The following is a 12,719-nucleotide window of genomic DNA, read 5'->3' as shown; positions in this document are numbered from 1 at the left end:
TAGGCTCTGTGACATACTGCCATTGCGGGGAGATGGGGGTAAGTGTTGTAGGCTCTGTGACATACTGCCATTGGCGGGGAGATGAGGGTAAGTGTTGTAGGCTCTGTGACATACTGCCATTGGCGGGGAGATGAGGGTAAGTGCTGTAGGCTCTGTGACATACTGCCATTGGCGGGGAGATGGGGGTAAGTGTTGTAGGCTCTGTGACATACTGCCATTGGCGGGGAGATGAGGGTAAGTGTTGTAGGCTCTGTGACATACTGCCATTGGCGGGGAGATGGGGGTAAGTGTTGTAGGCTCTGTGATATACTGCCATTGGCGGGGAGATGGGGGTAAGTGTTGTAGGCTCTGTGACATACTGCCATTGGTGGGGAGATGGGGGTAAGTGTTGTAGGCTCTGTGACATACTGCCATTGGCGGGGAGATGGGGGTAAGTGTTGTAGGCTCTGTGAGATACTGCCATTGGCAGGGAGATGAGGGTAAGTGTTGTAGGCTCTGTGACATACTGCCATTGTCGGGGAGATGGGGGTAAGTGTTGTAGGCTCTGTGACATACTGCCATTGGTGGGGAGATGGGGGTAAGTGTTGTAAGCTCTGTGACATACTGCCATTGGCAGGGAGATGGGGGTCAGTGTTGTAGGCTCTGTGACATACTGCCATTGGCGGGGAGATGGGGGTAAGTGTTGTAGGCTCTGTGACATACTGCCATTGCGGGGAGATGGGGGTAAGTGTTGTAGGCTCTGTGACATACTGCCATTGGCGGGGAGATGAGGGTAAGTGTTGTAGGCTCTGTGACATACTGCCATTGGCGGGGAGATGAGGGTAAGTGTTGTAGGCTCTGTGACATACTGCCATTGGCGGGGAGATGGGGGTAAGTGTTGTAGGCTCTGTGACATACTGCCATTGGCGGGGAGATGAGGGTAAGTGTTGTAGGCTCTGTGACATACTGCCATTGGCAGGGAGATGGGGGTAAGTGTTGTAGGCTCTGTGACATACTGCCATTGGCGGGGAGATGAGGGTAAGTGTTGTAGGCTCTGTGACATACTGCCATTGGCGGGGAGATGGGGGTAAGTGTTGTAGGCTCTGTGACATACTGCCATTGGCGCGGAGATGAGGGTAAGTGTTGTAGGCTCTGTGACATACTGCCATTGGCGGGGAGATGAGGGTAAGTGTTGTAGGCTCTGTGACATACTGCCATTGGCGGGGAGATGGGGGTAAGTGTTGTAGGCTCTGTGACATACTGCCTTTGGCGGGGAGATGAGGGTAAGTGTTGTAGGCTCTGTGACATACTGCCATTGGTGGGGAGATGAGGGTAAGTGTTGTAGGCTCTGTGACATACTGCCATTGGCGGGGAGATGGGGGTAAGTGTTGTAGGCTCTGTGACATACTGCCATTGGCGGGGATATGAGGGTAAGTGTTGTAGGCTCTGTGACATACTGCCATTTGGGCTAATTCACTGTTGGGAGCAAAACCAAAAAACAAAAGAAGTAACTTTGCTCCATGGTCAAACCATGTCATAGGTATAAGATGTGCAGAGAGATTTATATTACCCTAAGGTTGCTCAAAAATCCCACCATACCTAAGCTGCCAGGACCAGAGATTTTGCACATAGCCTCTGGCTTCAGTCTGCCCCAAAAACTGATTGCCTTATCCGTCCCCAAATACCTGCAGCCTGTCAGTCTGGCTGTAGCTAACGCCAGTCTCAGTGCATGTCCTCGTGTCCTATTGCTTCTCTTCATTTGAAGGATGAAGGAGTTTCTTGGATGCAGGTGGGTAGGGCCCAGGACTATGCATGGATGGAGCATCCTGGGCTGGTAGACAGCAGGGCCATCTTATCGTATGGGCTCAATTGGCAGTTGCCCAAGGGCCCAGGAGTATAAGGGTGATAGCTGTTGGTCCTCTTTTTCCGGGGGTACCAGATTTTTTTTTTTACATTGGCCCTGGGGATCCTGAGATATCTGACATCAAAGCCTGTTAATTGCTCTTCTCAACAAGATATCTCGGGGTCTATCTGACTTAGAGTGTTTCTAGTATACTCCAAATGCTGGGATTCTCCTCTTTCGGTGGACACCGGCAGCTTGTCTCTACCATGCCCAGAACTAGAGATATCAGGTCCCCGCTCCAGCTCCACACGCCTCATATGCAGTTTTATATTTTAGTTGGTGGATTGCTCTGGCTCCTAAACTATGATCACCAAGTCCCCAGTATCTCCTGAAAGGTGTTCCCAGTACCTCCCGAAAAGTGTCCCCTGTACCTCCTGAAAGGTGTCCCCAGTACCTCCTGAAAGGTGCCCCCAGTACCTCCTGAAAGGTGTCCCCAGTACCTCCTGAAAGGTGTCCCCAGTACCTCCTGAAAGGTGCCCCCAGTACCTCCTGAAAGGTGGGACTCTCCAGTGTTTTAGCCCATTGAAAGCTGCCCTCCAACCGGAAAATGATGAATATTAAGCCCACGCCACTATCCACACCTCCTCTGCATATTAAACACCCGCTACCACTCTGGAAGTCATGTACTGGGGCCCTTCATTCAGCCCAATGTCCCTTCTACAGTTTAGTGTTCTCCCTCCCGCCCCATCTCCCACCATCTGTGCAGTAAAGGAGTAATTAGCAGAAATTACTGCTCCAGGTCCTACATGCTGAGCGGAAGATAGAACCCCCCCTACCACCCGCGGTACATCAAAGCTGCAGCTGATTTCTCCCCCCCCCCCCTACCGCTGGAGGATGGTGAGGGGCCCCAGTGCATTGCTGTGCCCAGGGGCCTACACTGCTGTTAAGATGGCCTTGGTGGACAGAAGTTCCACATGGGTTGGAGTTTCATGGATGCAGGTGGGTAGGGTCCAGGACTCTGCATGGGTGGAGTGGCCTGGGCTGGTGGACAGGGTTTCCACATGAGAAGCGCTTCCTGAAGAGAAATTGGGGAAATTTGCCAGCTCCAGATTTGGGATCAGACAGTTCTTCATGTAGAATCACGTGGTTACAAAACAAATGCGACAAAGTGATCATAGACCTACGATTTGCAACACAATGCCAGGGGTGAGAGGGGGCTTGGGCAATGACAAGAAGAACTCGCCCCTTTTTCCCCACAGTGATCAGCTGCATCTCTCCAACAGAATCTCTACCGGGAGGGAAGAACTAGAAGTTGGCAAATATGGATGAGCTGCACAGTGGACCCAAGTCACAACCTTGTTGCGCCGTGTGCGTCTACGAGACCTGACCCCAGGCTGCGCATGCTGCGCTTGTAAATTTATTTTACGCCTCTTCTATATTTATATTGTCTCTGATTTGTCCCAGATGCGACCCATCAGAGACACATCAGAGACAATATAGATACAGAAGATGTAAACTATTGCATCATTGGATGAGTCACAATCTGCCGACGTCCGCGGAATTCAGGATGTCACCTAAGTTTATATCATTAACATATTCTGTGCTTTATATGCTAAGATTGCTACCTACATGAAATAGTCATTAGTTTGAACATAAAAATGCAAATCAATATTAGTTTATATTTATCAATTTATTGGAATACATTTGACTTATAGATCAATATTACCAAACATTTATACAGTAAAGAATTAGTAATGGCGTCTGATCATCAATATCACTTAGTTTCTTATGCAGCATCATTATGTTTTACAAAAAATATATATATATATTGTTTTAAATTTCATATTTTTTATCGTTAATATCGAAACACAGCAAAAAAAAAAAAAAGATAATATATATATATATATAAAATGCCACAAATTGCCACAAATGAAGTAATCAACCACATTTCAAAGATAGGTATTTAACAAATTTTCAAAATGACCAATTTATTTAAAGTTAACTTAAAAATAAAAATAAAAAAGTAAGAAAAGAAATGGAGGCCACAATCTGGGAAAAATTATTGCACACTAAAAAACAGAAATGCACTTAAAAAAGTCAATAGAGATGCTACAGCTGGGTAATAAGAGTCAAGGGCCTAGTCTCTGGGAGTGAATCCTAAAACAAAGGTGAACCATGGGCCCCAGACCTGATTAACCCTATCTACTTTATTATGGAGAGAAGCAGTCATTTTCTCCATATTAGCAATAAACCAGATTTTAGCTTTAACCATATGCAAAGATGGATGGAAGGTTGATTCAGACACTTTGCTAGCGAACATCTAGCAGCTTGGAGCACATAAAAAATACAATTATTTATAAAAAAAATTTACTAAATCCAGAATCCCTAACAAAGCCGTCCAAGGACTCAGAGGCACTGAAATCTGTAAAATATCACTCAAAAGATTACCAATCTCACCCCAACAAGGAATGACCTTAGGGCAGGTCCACCAAATGTGTGCAAACCCCAACAAGGAATGACCTAGGGCAGGTCCACCAAATGTGTGCAAACCCCAACAAGGAATGATCTAGGGCAGGTCCACCAAATGTGTGCAAACCCCAACAAGGAATGACCTGGGGAAGGTCCACCAAATGTGTGCAAACCCCAACAAGGAATGACCTAGGGCAGGTCCACCAAATGTGTGCAAACCCCAACAAGGAATGACCTAGGGAAGGTCCACCAAATGTGTGCAAACCCCAACAAGGAATGACCTAGGGCAGGTCCACCAAATGTGTGCAAACCCCAATAGGGAATGAACTTAGGCAGTGTTGGACTGGGGCACATGTTTAGCGGTGTGGCTAGTCTCCAGAGGTTTAGCTAACCATTAGAGAGTGCTGTAGATATTGCTAGTGTATGTGTATGTATGATAATGTACCAGATTAATAACAGCAATGCAGTATAATGTAACATATGTATAATGTATAATTCAAGTGTACACTGTGGAACCTGAACCCTAGAGGAAGGGGGGGTAGGGGGCAGGCAGTGTGGCCCACCGGGGGTTGTCCCTGTGGGCCACACCAACACCGAACTTAGGGCAGGTCCACCAAATTTGTGCAAATCCCAGTAAGGGATGACCTTAGGGCAAGTCCACCAAATGTTTGCAAACCCCAATAAGGAATGACCTTAAGGAAGGTACACCAAATGTGTGCAAACCCCAATAAGGAATGACCATAAGGCGGGTCCACCAAATGTGTGCAAACCCCAATAAGGAATGACCTTAAGGCAAGTCCACCAAATGTGTGCAAACCCCAATAAGGAATGACAATAAGGCAGGTCCACCAAATGTGTGCAAAGTCACCTACCTGACCACATCCACGCCAATAGAGTGGGGAGGAAGAGGAAAAAAATTGATGAAGTCGGGTTGGTACCAAATACCATCTAATACAGATTCTATAAGAATTCTGTTTAATTGAGATAGATGACTTTGCCACATTCTTTCTAATAATACTCCATGAATCCTTACCTCGGGAATGCCCCAGATCATCCTCCAAACTACGTTCTTGATTAAGAACAAAAAAAGTGTAAAATGTCTAAAGATTGAAACTCTGGGTAAGGAGCAGAAATAAGATCTGCAGAAACTCATAAAATACAGGTCTAGATATATGATATTGGCATATCAGAGACACTTAAGTACACCATGAGTCTCCTTCAATAAAGTCATGAATAAATTGAGAACGAAACCAAGACTGAGAACGGAGGGGTGAGAAGCCTGGGGGGAAGCCCAAGTTATTCCAAATGGCGGTGAGCGGAGATAGGAAGGCAGAGAGTTTGTTGGAGATTTCACCTGGAGAATAAAAAAATGATCAAAGGAAAAATATAATTTTGCTGTTCAGTAGTCGCAGATTTCCGCACTATTTGCTGTGCGCGAAACGTTCTTCCACTCCAGATGTGTTGCACACCTTTAACTTTAATCTGGCTTTATTCAGCATCTCAATTCTTTCTTTAAATCCGCTCTTTCTTTCATGTCTCTCGGTGGCAATGAGCAGATTGATGAAGTCCTCAACTGACCTGGTCGATTTCCCTTCAAGCAGTTGATAGCTGCCGGTAGCACTGCGGATGAGCCTCAGCGCCTCTTCTTCCACCTTCTCTGTCTCAGTCTTCAGTTCTTCCAGAACCCTGGCGTATGTCATCTCCTTGTTATCCTTCTTGTACCTCTCCCTGACGCTAGAGTAAGTGATCCTGGTGCTTTCCATCGTGATTTGCCACAGGAGGTTCTCGGAAGAGTGGAGGTCTTTGCCGTGACCGCACACTTTACACGTTGCATTCCAATGAAAAACTTCACAAAAATAAATGAACTTCTTGGAAAACACCAGGCAGTCGCGATGGCACGTGGACAGGCACGCGCCGCAGTTGGTGGACGTCTCCCTTGTAGGCTGCTTTTTTTTAACTATTTTCTGCACTTGGAACTCAAAATGTTCGTTCTCTTCAATATCAACTCGGTGGCGTTTCAGTAGGGTTGCCGTTTGCTCCAGCTCATGCAGTTTCGACATCGCTTCCTCTATTTTAAGGATCTGCCCTTCCAACGTCACCTCAAGGGCATTGCTGCTCATGAGAACATCTGTATTTAAAGTCACCGTCTTTCTCGATAGATTGGACACATGCTTTAAAAAGCTTTCAATGCTTTCCATCCCCATCACCCACTGCCTCTCATGAGCAGCACATTCGTCCTTATTGCCCTCGCTGGGGCAATTATTGGCATGCAAGACAGAGGTATTGAAGGTGAAGTGCTTATAACCTTTCATGCATAGAGCCCCAGTCATCGCAGCCGGATCTGGTGTGTCTTGACCGTCAGTAAAAGTGTTAAAGAAGGTGATGTTCTCCCTTATGCTTTGGCCAAATATGGAGAGGACTGAGTCAAACATGTGCTGTGTTGGTATTACGTGAGCCGCGGGCGAGGGATTCACAAAACATAAGGCGTCAACGTGGTTGAGGTCAGAGCTGGAGAAGAACTCTCGTATCAGCTGTATAATCTTCTTATCTGCTGTGTCTCCATACCCGTTAGTGTCGATGATGGTCAGGGAATCCTGGATACGAAAGTCCTCTGCGTGGTTGATCTGATAAATGTTGACTTTGGATCGCTGGCTCTTCTCTATAATTAGTTCCAGTCTGTAATCGTATTTCCACTCCACGCCAAAGATGTAGTTAATTATGGCATTAATCAGAGTCGTTTTGCCAGATCCGGATTCACCAATCATCATTACGACTTTGCTGCTCTTTTGTGGGTCTGCAGCTCCATACTCCCATTTGTGATAATTTTGAACATAGTTTAACTCCATCCTATAAATGGTCAGTGGTCCCACAGTGGGCTCTTTATATAAGGAAGGATTCATTTTCACCTTTAGAGAATGTCGACGTTCCTGCAACAAAGATCCTACAAAAAAAAAAGGCAGCAATTATTGCAGAGTACAAGACCCTATTCCTAATATACATAATAATTAGTTATTTATCAATGAGCTCCAACGTTTTCTCATTCCTTCACCAATGTGATAATTTCTAATCACATTGATGGAGGAAGAGGCCCAATTACAGTACAGTACACTATGAAGGGCTCATAGACCTGTAATAATAAGTATAATGAACCCTTTCTGAAGACTGTCTAGTGTGATAAATCCCAGATCTCCCACATCATTATTCGTGTTGTGACGTCACTTGCAAGGTACATAGTTATATAACACTTATGCTGTATATCCATCTGGTATAGGAATTCTACATTATCAGGAGTGACAATCTCACCCTCCTTTATCAAGTAGTCACTACAGCTGAGTTTATCATCACATGGGGTTCCTATAGCTGAGGCATTGTCACATAAAGTCCCTACAGCTGAGGCATCATCACATGGGGTTACCACAGCTGAGGCATTGTCACATAAGGTCCCTACAGCTGAGGCATCATCACTTGGGGTTACCACAGCTGAGACATTGTCACATAAGGTCCCTACAGCTGATGCATCATCACATGGGGTTACCACAGCTGAGACATTGTCACATAAGGTCCCTACAGCTGAGGCATCATCACATGGGGTTACCACAGCTGAGGCATTGTCACATAAGGTCCCTATAGCTGAGGCATCATCACATGGGGTTCCTACAGCTGAGGCATTGTCACATAAGGTCCCTACAGCTGAGGCATCATCACATGGGGTTCCTATAGCTGAGGCATTGTCACACAAGGTCCCTACAGCTGAGTTATCATCACATGGGGTTCCTACAGCTGAGGCATGGTCACATAAGGTCCCTACAGCTGAGGCATCATCACATGGGGTACTTACAGCTGAGGCATTGTCACATAAGGTCCCTACAGCTGAGGCATCATCACATGGGGTTCCTACAGCTGAGGCATTGTCATATAAGTTCCTTACAGCTGAGGCATCATCACATGGGGTTCCTATAGCTGAGGCATTGTCATATAAGGTCCCTACAGCTGAGGCATCATCACATGGGGTTCCTATAGCTGAGTCATTGTCATATAAGGTCCCTACAGCTGAGGCATCATCACATGGGGTTCCTACAGCTGAGGCATTGTCACATAAGGTCCCTACAGCTGAGTTATCCTCACATGGAGTTCCTACAGGTGAGGCATTGTCACATAAGGTCCCTACAGCTGAGTTATCCTCACATGGAGTTCCTACAGGTGAGGCATTGTCACATAAGGTCCCTACAGCTGAGTTATCCTCACATGGAGTTCCTACAGGTGAGGCATTGTCACATAAGGTCCCTACAGCTGAGTTATCCTCACATGGAGTTCCTACAGGTGAGGCATTGTCACATAAGGTCCCTACAGCTGAGTTATCATCACATGGGGTTCCTACAGCTGAGGCATTGTCACATAAGGTCCCTACAGCTGAGGCATCATCACATGGGGTTCCTACAGCTGAGGCATTGTCACATAAGGTCCCTACAGCTGAGGCATCATCACATGGGGTTCCTACAGCTGAGGCAGTGTCATATAAGTTCCCTACAGCTGAGGCATCATCACATGGGGTTCCTATAGCTGAGGCATTGTCATATAAGGTCCCTACAGCTGAGGCATCATCACATGGGGTCCCTATAGCTGAGTCATTGTCATATAAGGTCCTTACAGCTGAGGCATCATCACATGGGGTTCCTATAGCTGAGGCATTGTCACATAAGGTCCCTACAGCTGAGGCATCATCACATGGGGTTACGACAGCTGAGGCATTGTCACATAAGGTCCCTACAGCTGAGTTATCCTCACATGGAGTTCCTACAGGTGAGGCATTGTCACATAAGGTCCCTACAGCTGAGTTATCCTCACATGGAGTTCCTACAGGTGAGGCATTGTCACATAAGGTCCCTACAGCTGAGTTATCCTCACATGGAGTTCCTACAGGTGAGGCATTGTCACATAAGGTCCCTACAGCTGAGTTATCCTCACATGGAGTTCCTACAGCTTGTCATAATCCTGACTAAAATCATATCATTTGGTGACTTACCTCTGCCATCTGCCCTGTATCCTGCGTGTTTTCTGCTGGCTGGGATAAACAGATCACCAGTACCATGAGTTCCCTGAGTTCTCTATCTGGAAAGTGAGACTTGCTAACGAGCTGCACTTGTGTTGATTAAACCATCTGTGTGAATGCTGAATTCAGTAAGTCTCTTCATGCCGTCCTATGCTACCGTGCCAGCATCCACAAATCCAGTGGTCACCAGATACAACTCCGTGTGCTCTCAGGGCCTGCGGCCATTACTGTCTATCTCTGCAAACTACACCACACTGGAGTTTCCCCCAAAACCAGCTATGGACATCGCCATGACAGTTCCTGGTCAGCTGACCTTCCTGGGGCCAATCCAGAATCACTTTCTCATCATGTGACTCCCTCAACTAATCAGCAGTGAGCAAGAGGTATAAGTTCCAAATCCCAGCACTGGCAAGCTGTCAGTGCTTTGTTGTCTCTCCATTTGTAGTGAGCGCCTGCATCTTCAGATGTATTAGACAGAGTGCTATTGCCATCTCAGCACCACCTGACTGTCTGGCTGATATTAAAGGGTCATACCACTATTTTCATCACAGCGTGTCCAAGTGCACTGGTGTGCCATCCCAGTGCACCTAAAGACTGTTCTGCATTCCATCGTGGCATCTATGCCTTGTTGGTTCCGCCCAATATTCAGAAAACCTACATTGCTGTCTTCATTCAGCATTCACAGCAAACCTGCTCTCCTGGTTCCATCCAGCATTCCAGAAAACCTGCATTGCTGTCTTCATCCAGCATTCTACAAACCCTCCTTGCTGGTTCCGTCCAGCATTCTGAACTCCTGCCTTGCTGGTTCCGACCAGCATTCTGAACTCCTGCCTTGTTGAAAAGCCAATCCGGACTTCTGGAAAACCTGCCTTGTAGGAAAGCCAGTCCCGACATTTTTGAAAAACCTGCCTTATCAGAAAGCCAATCCCGACATCTGGAAAATCTGCCTTGTCGGAAAGACAATCCCGACATCTGAAAACCTGCCTTGTCGGAAAGCCAATCCCGACATCTGGAAAATCTGCCTTGTCGGAAAGCCAATCCCGACATCTGGAAAACCTGCCTTGTTGGAAAGCCAATCCCGACATCTGGAAAACCTGCCTTGCCGGAAAGCCAATACCGACATCTGGAAAACCTGCCTTGTTGGAAAGCCAATCCTGGCATCTGGAAAGACTGCTGTGCTGGTTCCACCCAGCCTTCTGCAAATCTACTTTGCTGGTTCCGTCCAGCATCTGGAAAACCTGCTGTGCTGGTTCCACCCAGTCTTCTGCAAATCTACTCCGCTGGTTCCGTCCAGCATCTGGAAAACCTGCTGTGCTGGTTCCACCCAGCCTTTTGCAAATCTGTTTACTGGTGACTCAAAGCATTCCTATTGCTAGTCTTCATAGACTCTCCGTTCTCAGTGACCATCCAGCTACCTATTGCACTGGTGGTTCACGCCATCAGGGTTTCAGTACTCAAATAGCTGGTCACTTCCTTTCTTACGTTCCTCAGCCAACTGCCATGTCTGCATGAAGAGATCTTATTTTAAGCCTCCGCAACTCTCAAGTCCAGACCCAGAGACCAGACCTAGACCAGATTCACAAATAACTACAGCCGTGACACAGCTAAGGCAGTGTCACATAAGGTCCCTACAGCTGAGGCATCATCACATGGGGTTCCTACAGCTGAGACATCATCACATGGGGTTCCTTCAGCTGAGACATCATCACATGGGGTTCCTACAGCTGAGACATCATCACATGGGGTTCCTACAGCTGAGACATCATCACATGGGGTTCCTACAGCTGAGACATCATCACATTGGGTTCCTACAGCTGAGGCATCATCACATGGGGTTCCCAAATTGCCCTACAGATGAGGCATCTTCACATTGGGCTCCTATAGCTGAAGCATTGTCACATAAGGTCCCTACAGATTAGGCATCATCACATGGGGTTCCTACAGCTGAGGCATCATCACATGGGGTCTCTACATTTAGGAATCATCACAAGGGGTTCCTATAGCTGAGGCATTGTCATATAAGGTCCCTACAGATGAGGCATCATCACATGGTGTTCCTACATCTGAGGTATTGTCACATAAGGTCCCTACAGCTGAGGCATCATCACATCTGAGGCATTGTCACATAAGGTCCCTACAGCTGAGGCATTGTCATGCGGAGTCCCTAAAGGTGTGGCATTGCTGTAAAGGGGGTCCATACAGCTGAGGCATTTTTCTAAGGAGATTTCCTATAGTTGAGGCATTATCATGAGGACTTCCTATAGGGGGTTGGGTATGGGACACCAGCAGTCAGGATGCCGGTGGTCAGAATAGCGACGCCTATATTTTGATTACTTGGTATCCTGATAGGGGTGCAGGAGGCAGGGACCGCAAAATCTAACCCTCCCCTAACCTGCCCTCCCTGCAGCCTAACCCTCCCCCTAACCCTAACCTGCCCTCCTCGCAGCCTAACCCTAACCCACCCCCTGCAGCCTAACCCTCCCCCTAACCCTAACCTGCCCTCCCTGCAGCCTAACCCTAACCCACCCCCTGCAGCCTAACCCTCCCCCTAACCCTAACCTGCCCTCCCCACAGCCTAACCCTAACCCACCCCCTGCAGCCTAACCCTCCCCCTAACCCTAACCTGCCCTCCCCACAGCCTAACCCTAACCCACCCCCTGCAGCCTAACCCTCCCCCTAACCCTAACCTGCCCTCCCTGCAGCCTAACCCTAACCCACCCCCTGCAGCCTAACCCTCCCCCTAACCCTAACCTGCCCTCCCCACAGCCTAACCCTAACCCACCCCCTGCAGCCTAACCCTCCCCCTAACCCTAACCTGCCCTCCCCACAGCCTAACCCTAACCCACCCCCTGCAGCCTAACCCTCCCCCTAACCCTAACCTGCCCTCCCTGCAGCCTAACCCTAACCCACCCCCTGCAGCCTAACCCTCCCCCTAACCCTAACCTGCCCTCCCCACAGCCTAACCCTAACCCACCCCCTACAGCCTAACCCTCCCCCTAACCCTAACCTGCCCTCCTCGCAGCCTAACCCTAACCCACCCCCTGCAGCCTAACCCTCCCCCTAACCTGCCCTCCTCGCAGCCTATCCCTAACCCACCCCCTGCAGCCTAACCCTCCCCCTAACCCTAACCTGCCCTCCCCACAGACTAACCCTAACCCACCCCCTACAGCCTAACCCTCCCCCTAACCCTAACCTGCCCTCCTCACAGCCTAACCCTAACCTGCCCTCCTCGCAGCCTAACCCTAACCCACCCCCTACAGCCTAACCCTCCCCCTAACCCTAACCTGCCCTCCTCGCAGCCTAACCCTAACCCACCCCCTGCAGCCTAACCCTCCCCCTAACCCTAACCTGCCCTCCCTGCAGCCTAACCCTAACCCA

General features: G+C 48.1%; 1 protein-coding gene across 1 annotated transcript in view; it reads right to left on the bottom strand.

Moving 5' to 3' along the window:
- Nucleotides 1-3,740: 3,740 nt before the first annotated feature.
- LOC134929527 (uncharacterized) overlaps nucleotides 3,741-12,719 on the bottom strand; it is a 35,914-nt gene continuing 26,935 nt past the window's right edge. Inside the window, exon 2 of the mRNA XM_063925123.1 lies at nucleotides 3,741-7,232. Coding sequence (XP_063781193.1) covers nucleotides 5,713-7,232 — 1,520 coding nt within the window. The 3' untranslated portion in view covers nucleotides 3,741-5,712. The remainder of the gene's footprint in view (nucleotides 7,233-12,719) is intronic.

This window comes from Pseudophryne corroboree, chromosome 5 (genome assembly GCF_028390025.1).
Source record: "Pseudophryne corroboree isolate aPseCor3 chromosome 5, aPseCor3.hap2, whole genome shotgun sequence".
Lineage (NCBI taxonomy): Eukaryota > Metazoa > Chordata > Amphibia > Anura > Myobatrachidae > Pseudophryne > Pseudophryne corroboree.
This window is presented reverse-complemented; position numbering and strand designations above follow the sequence as displayed.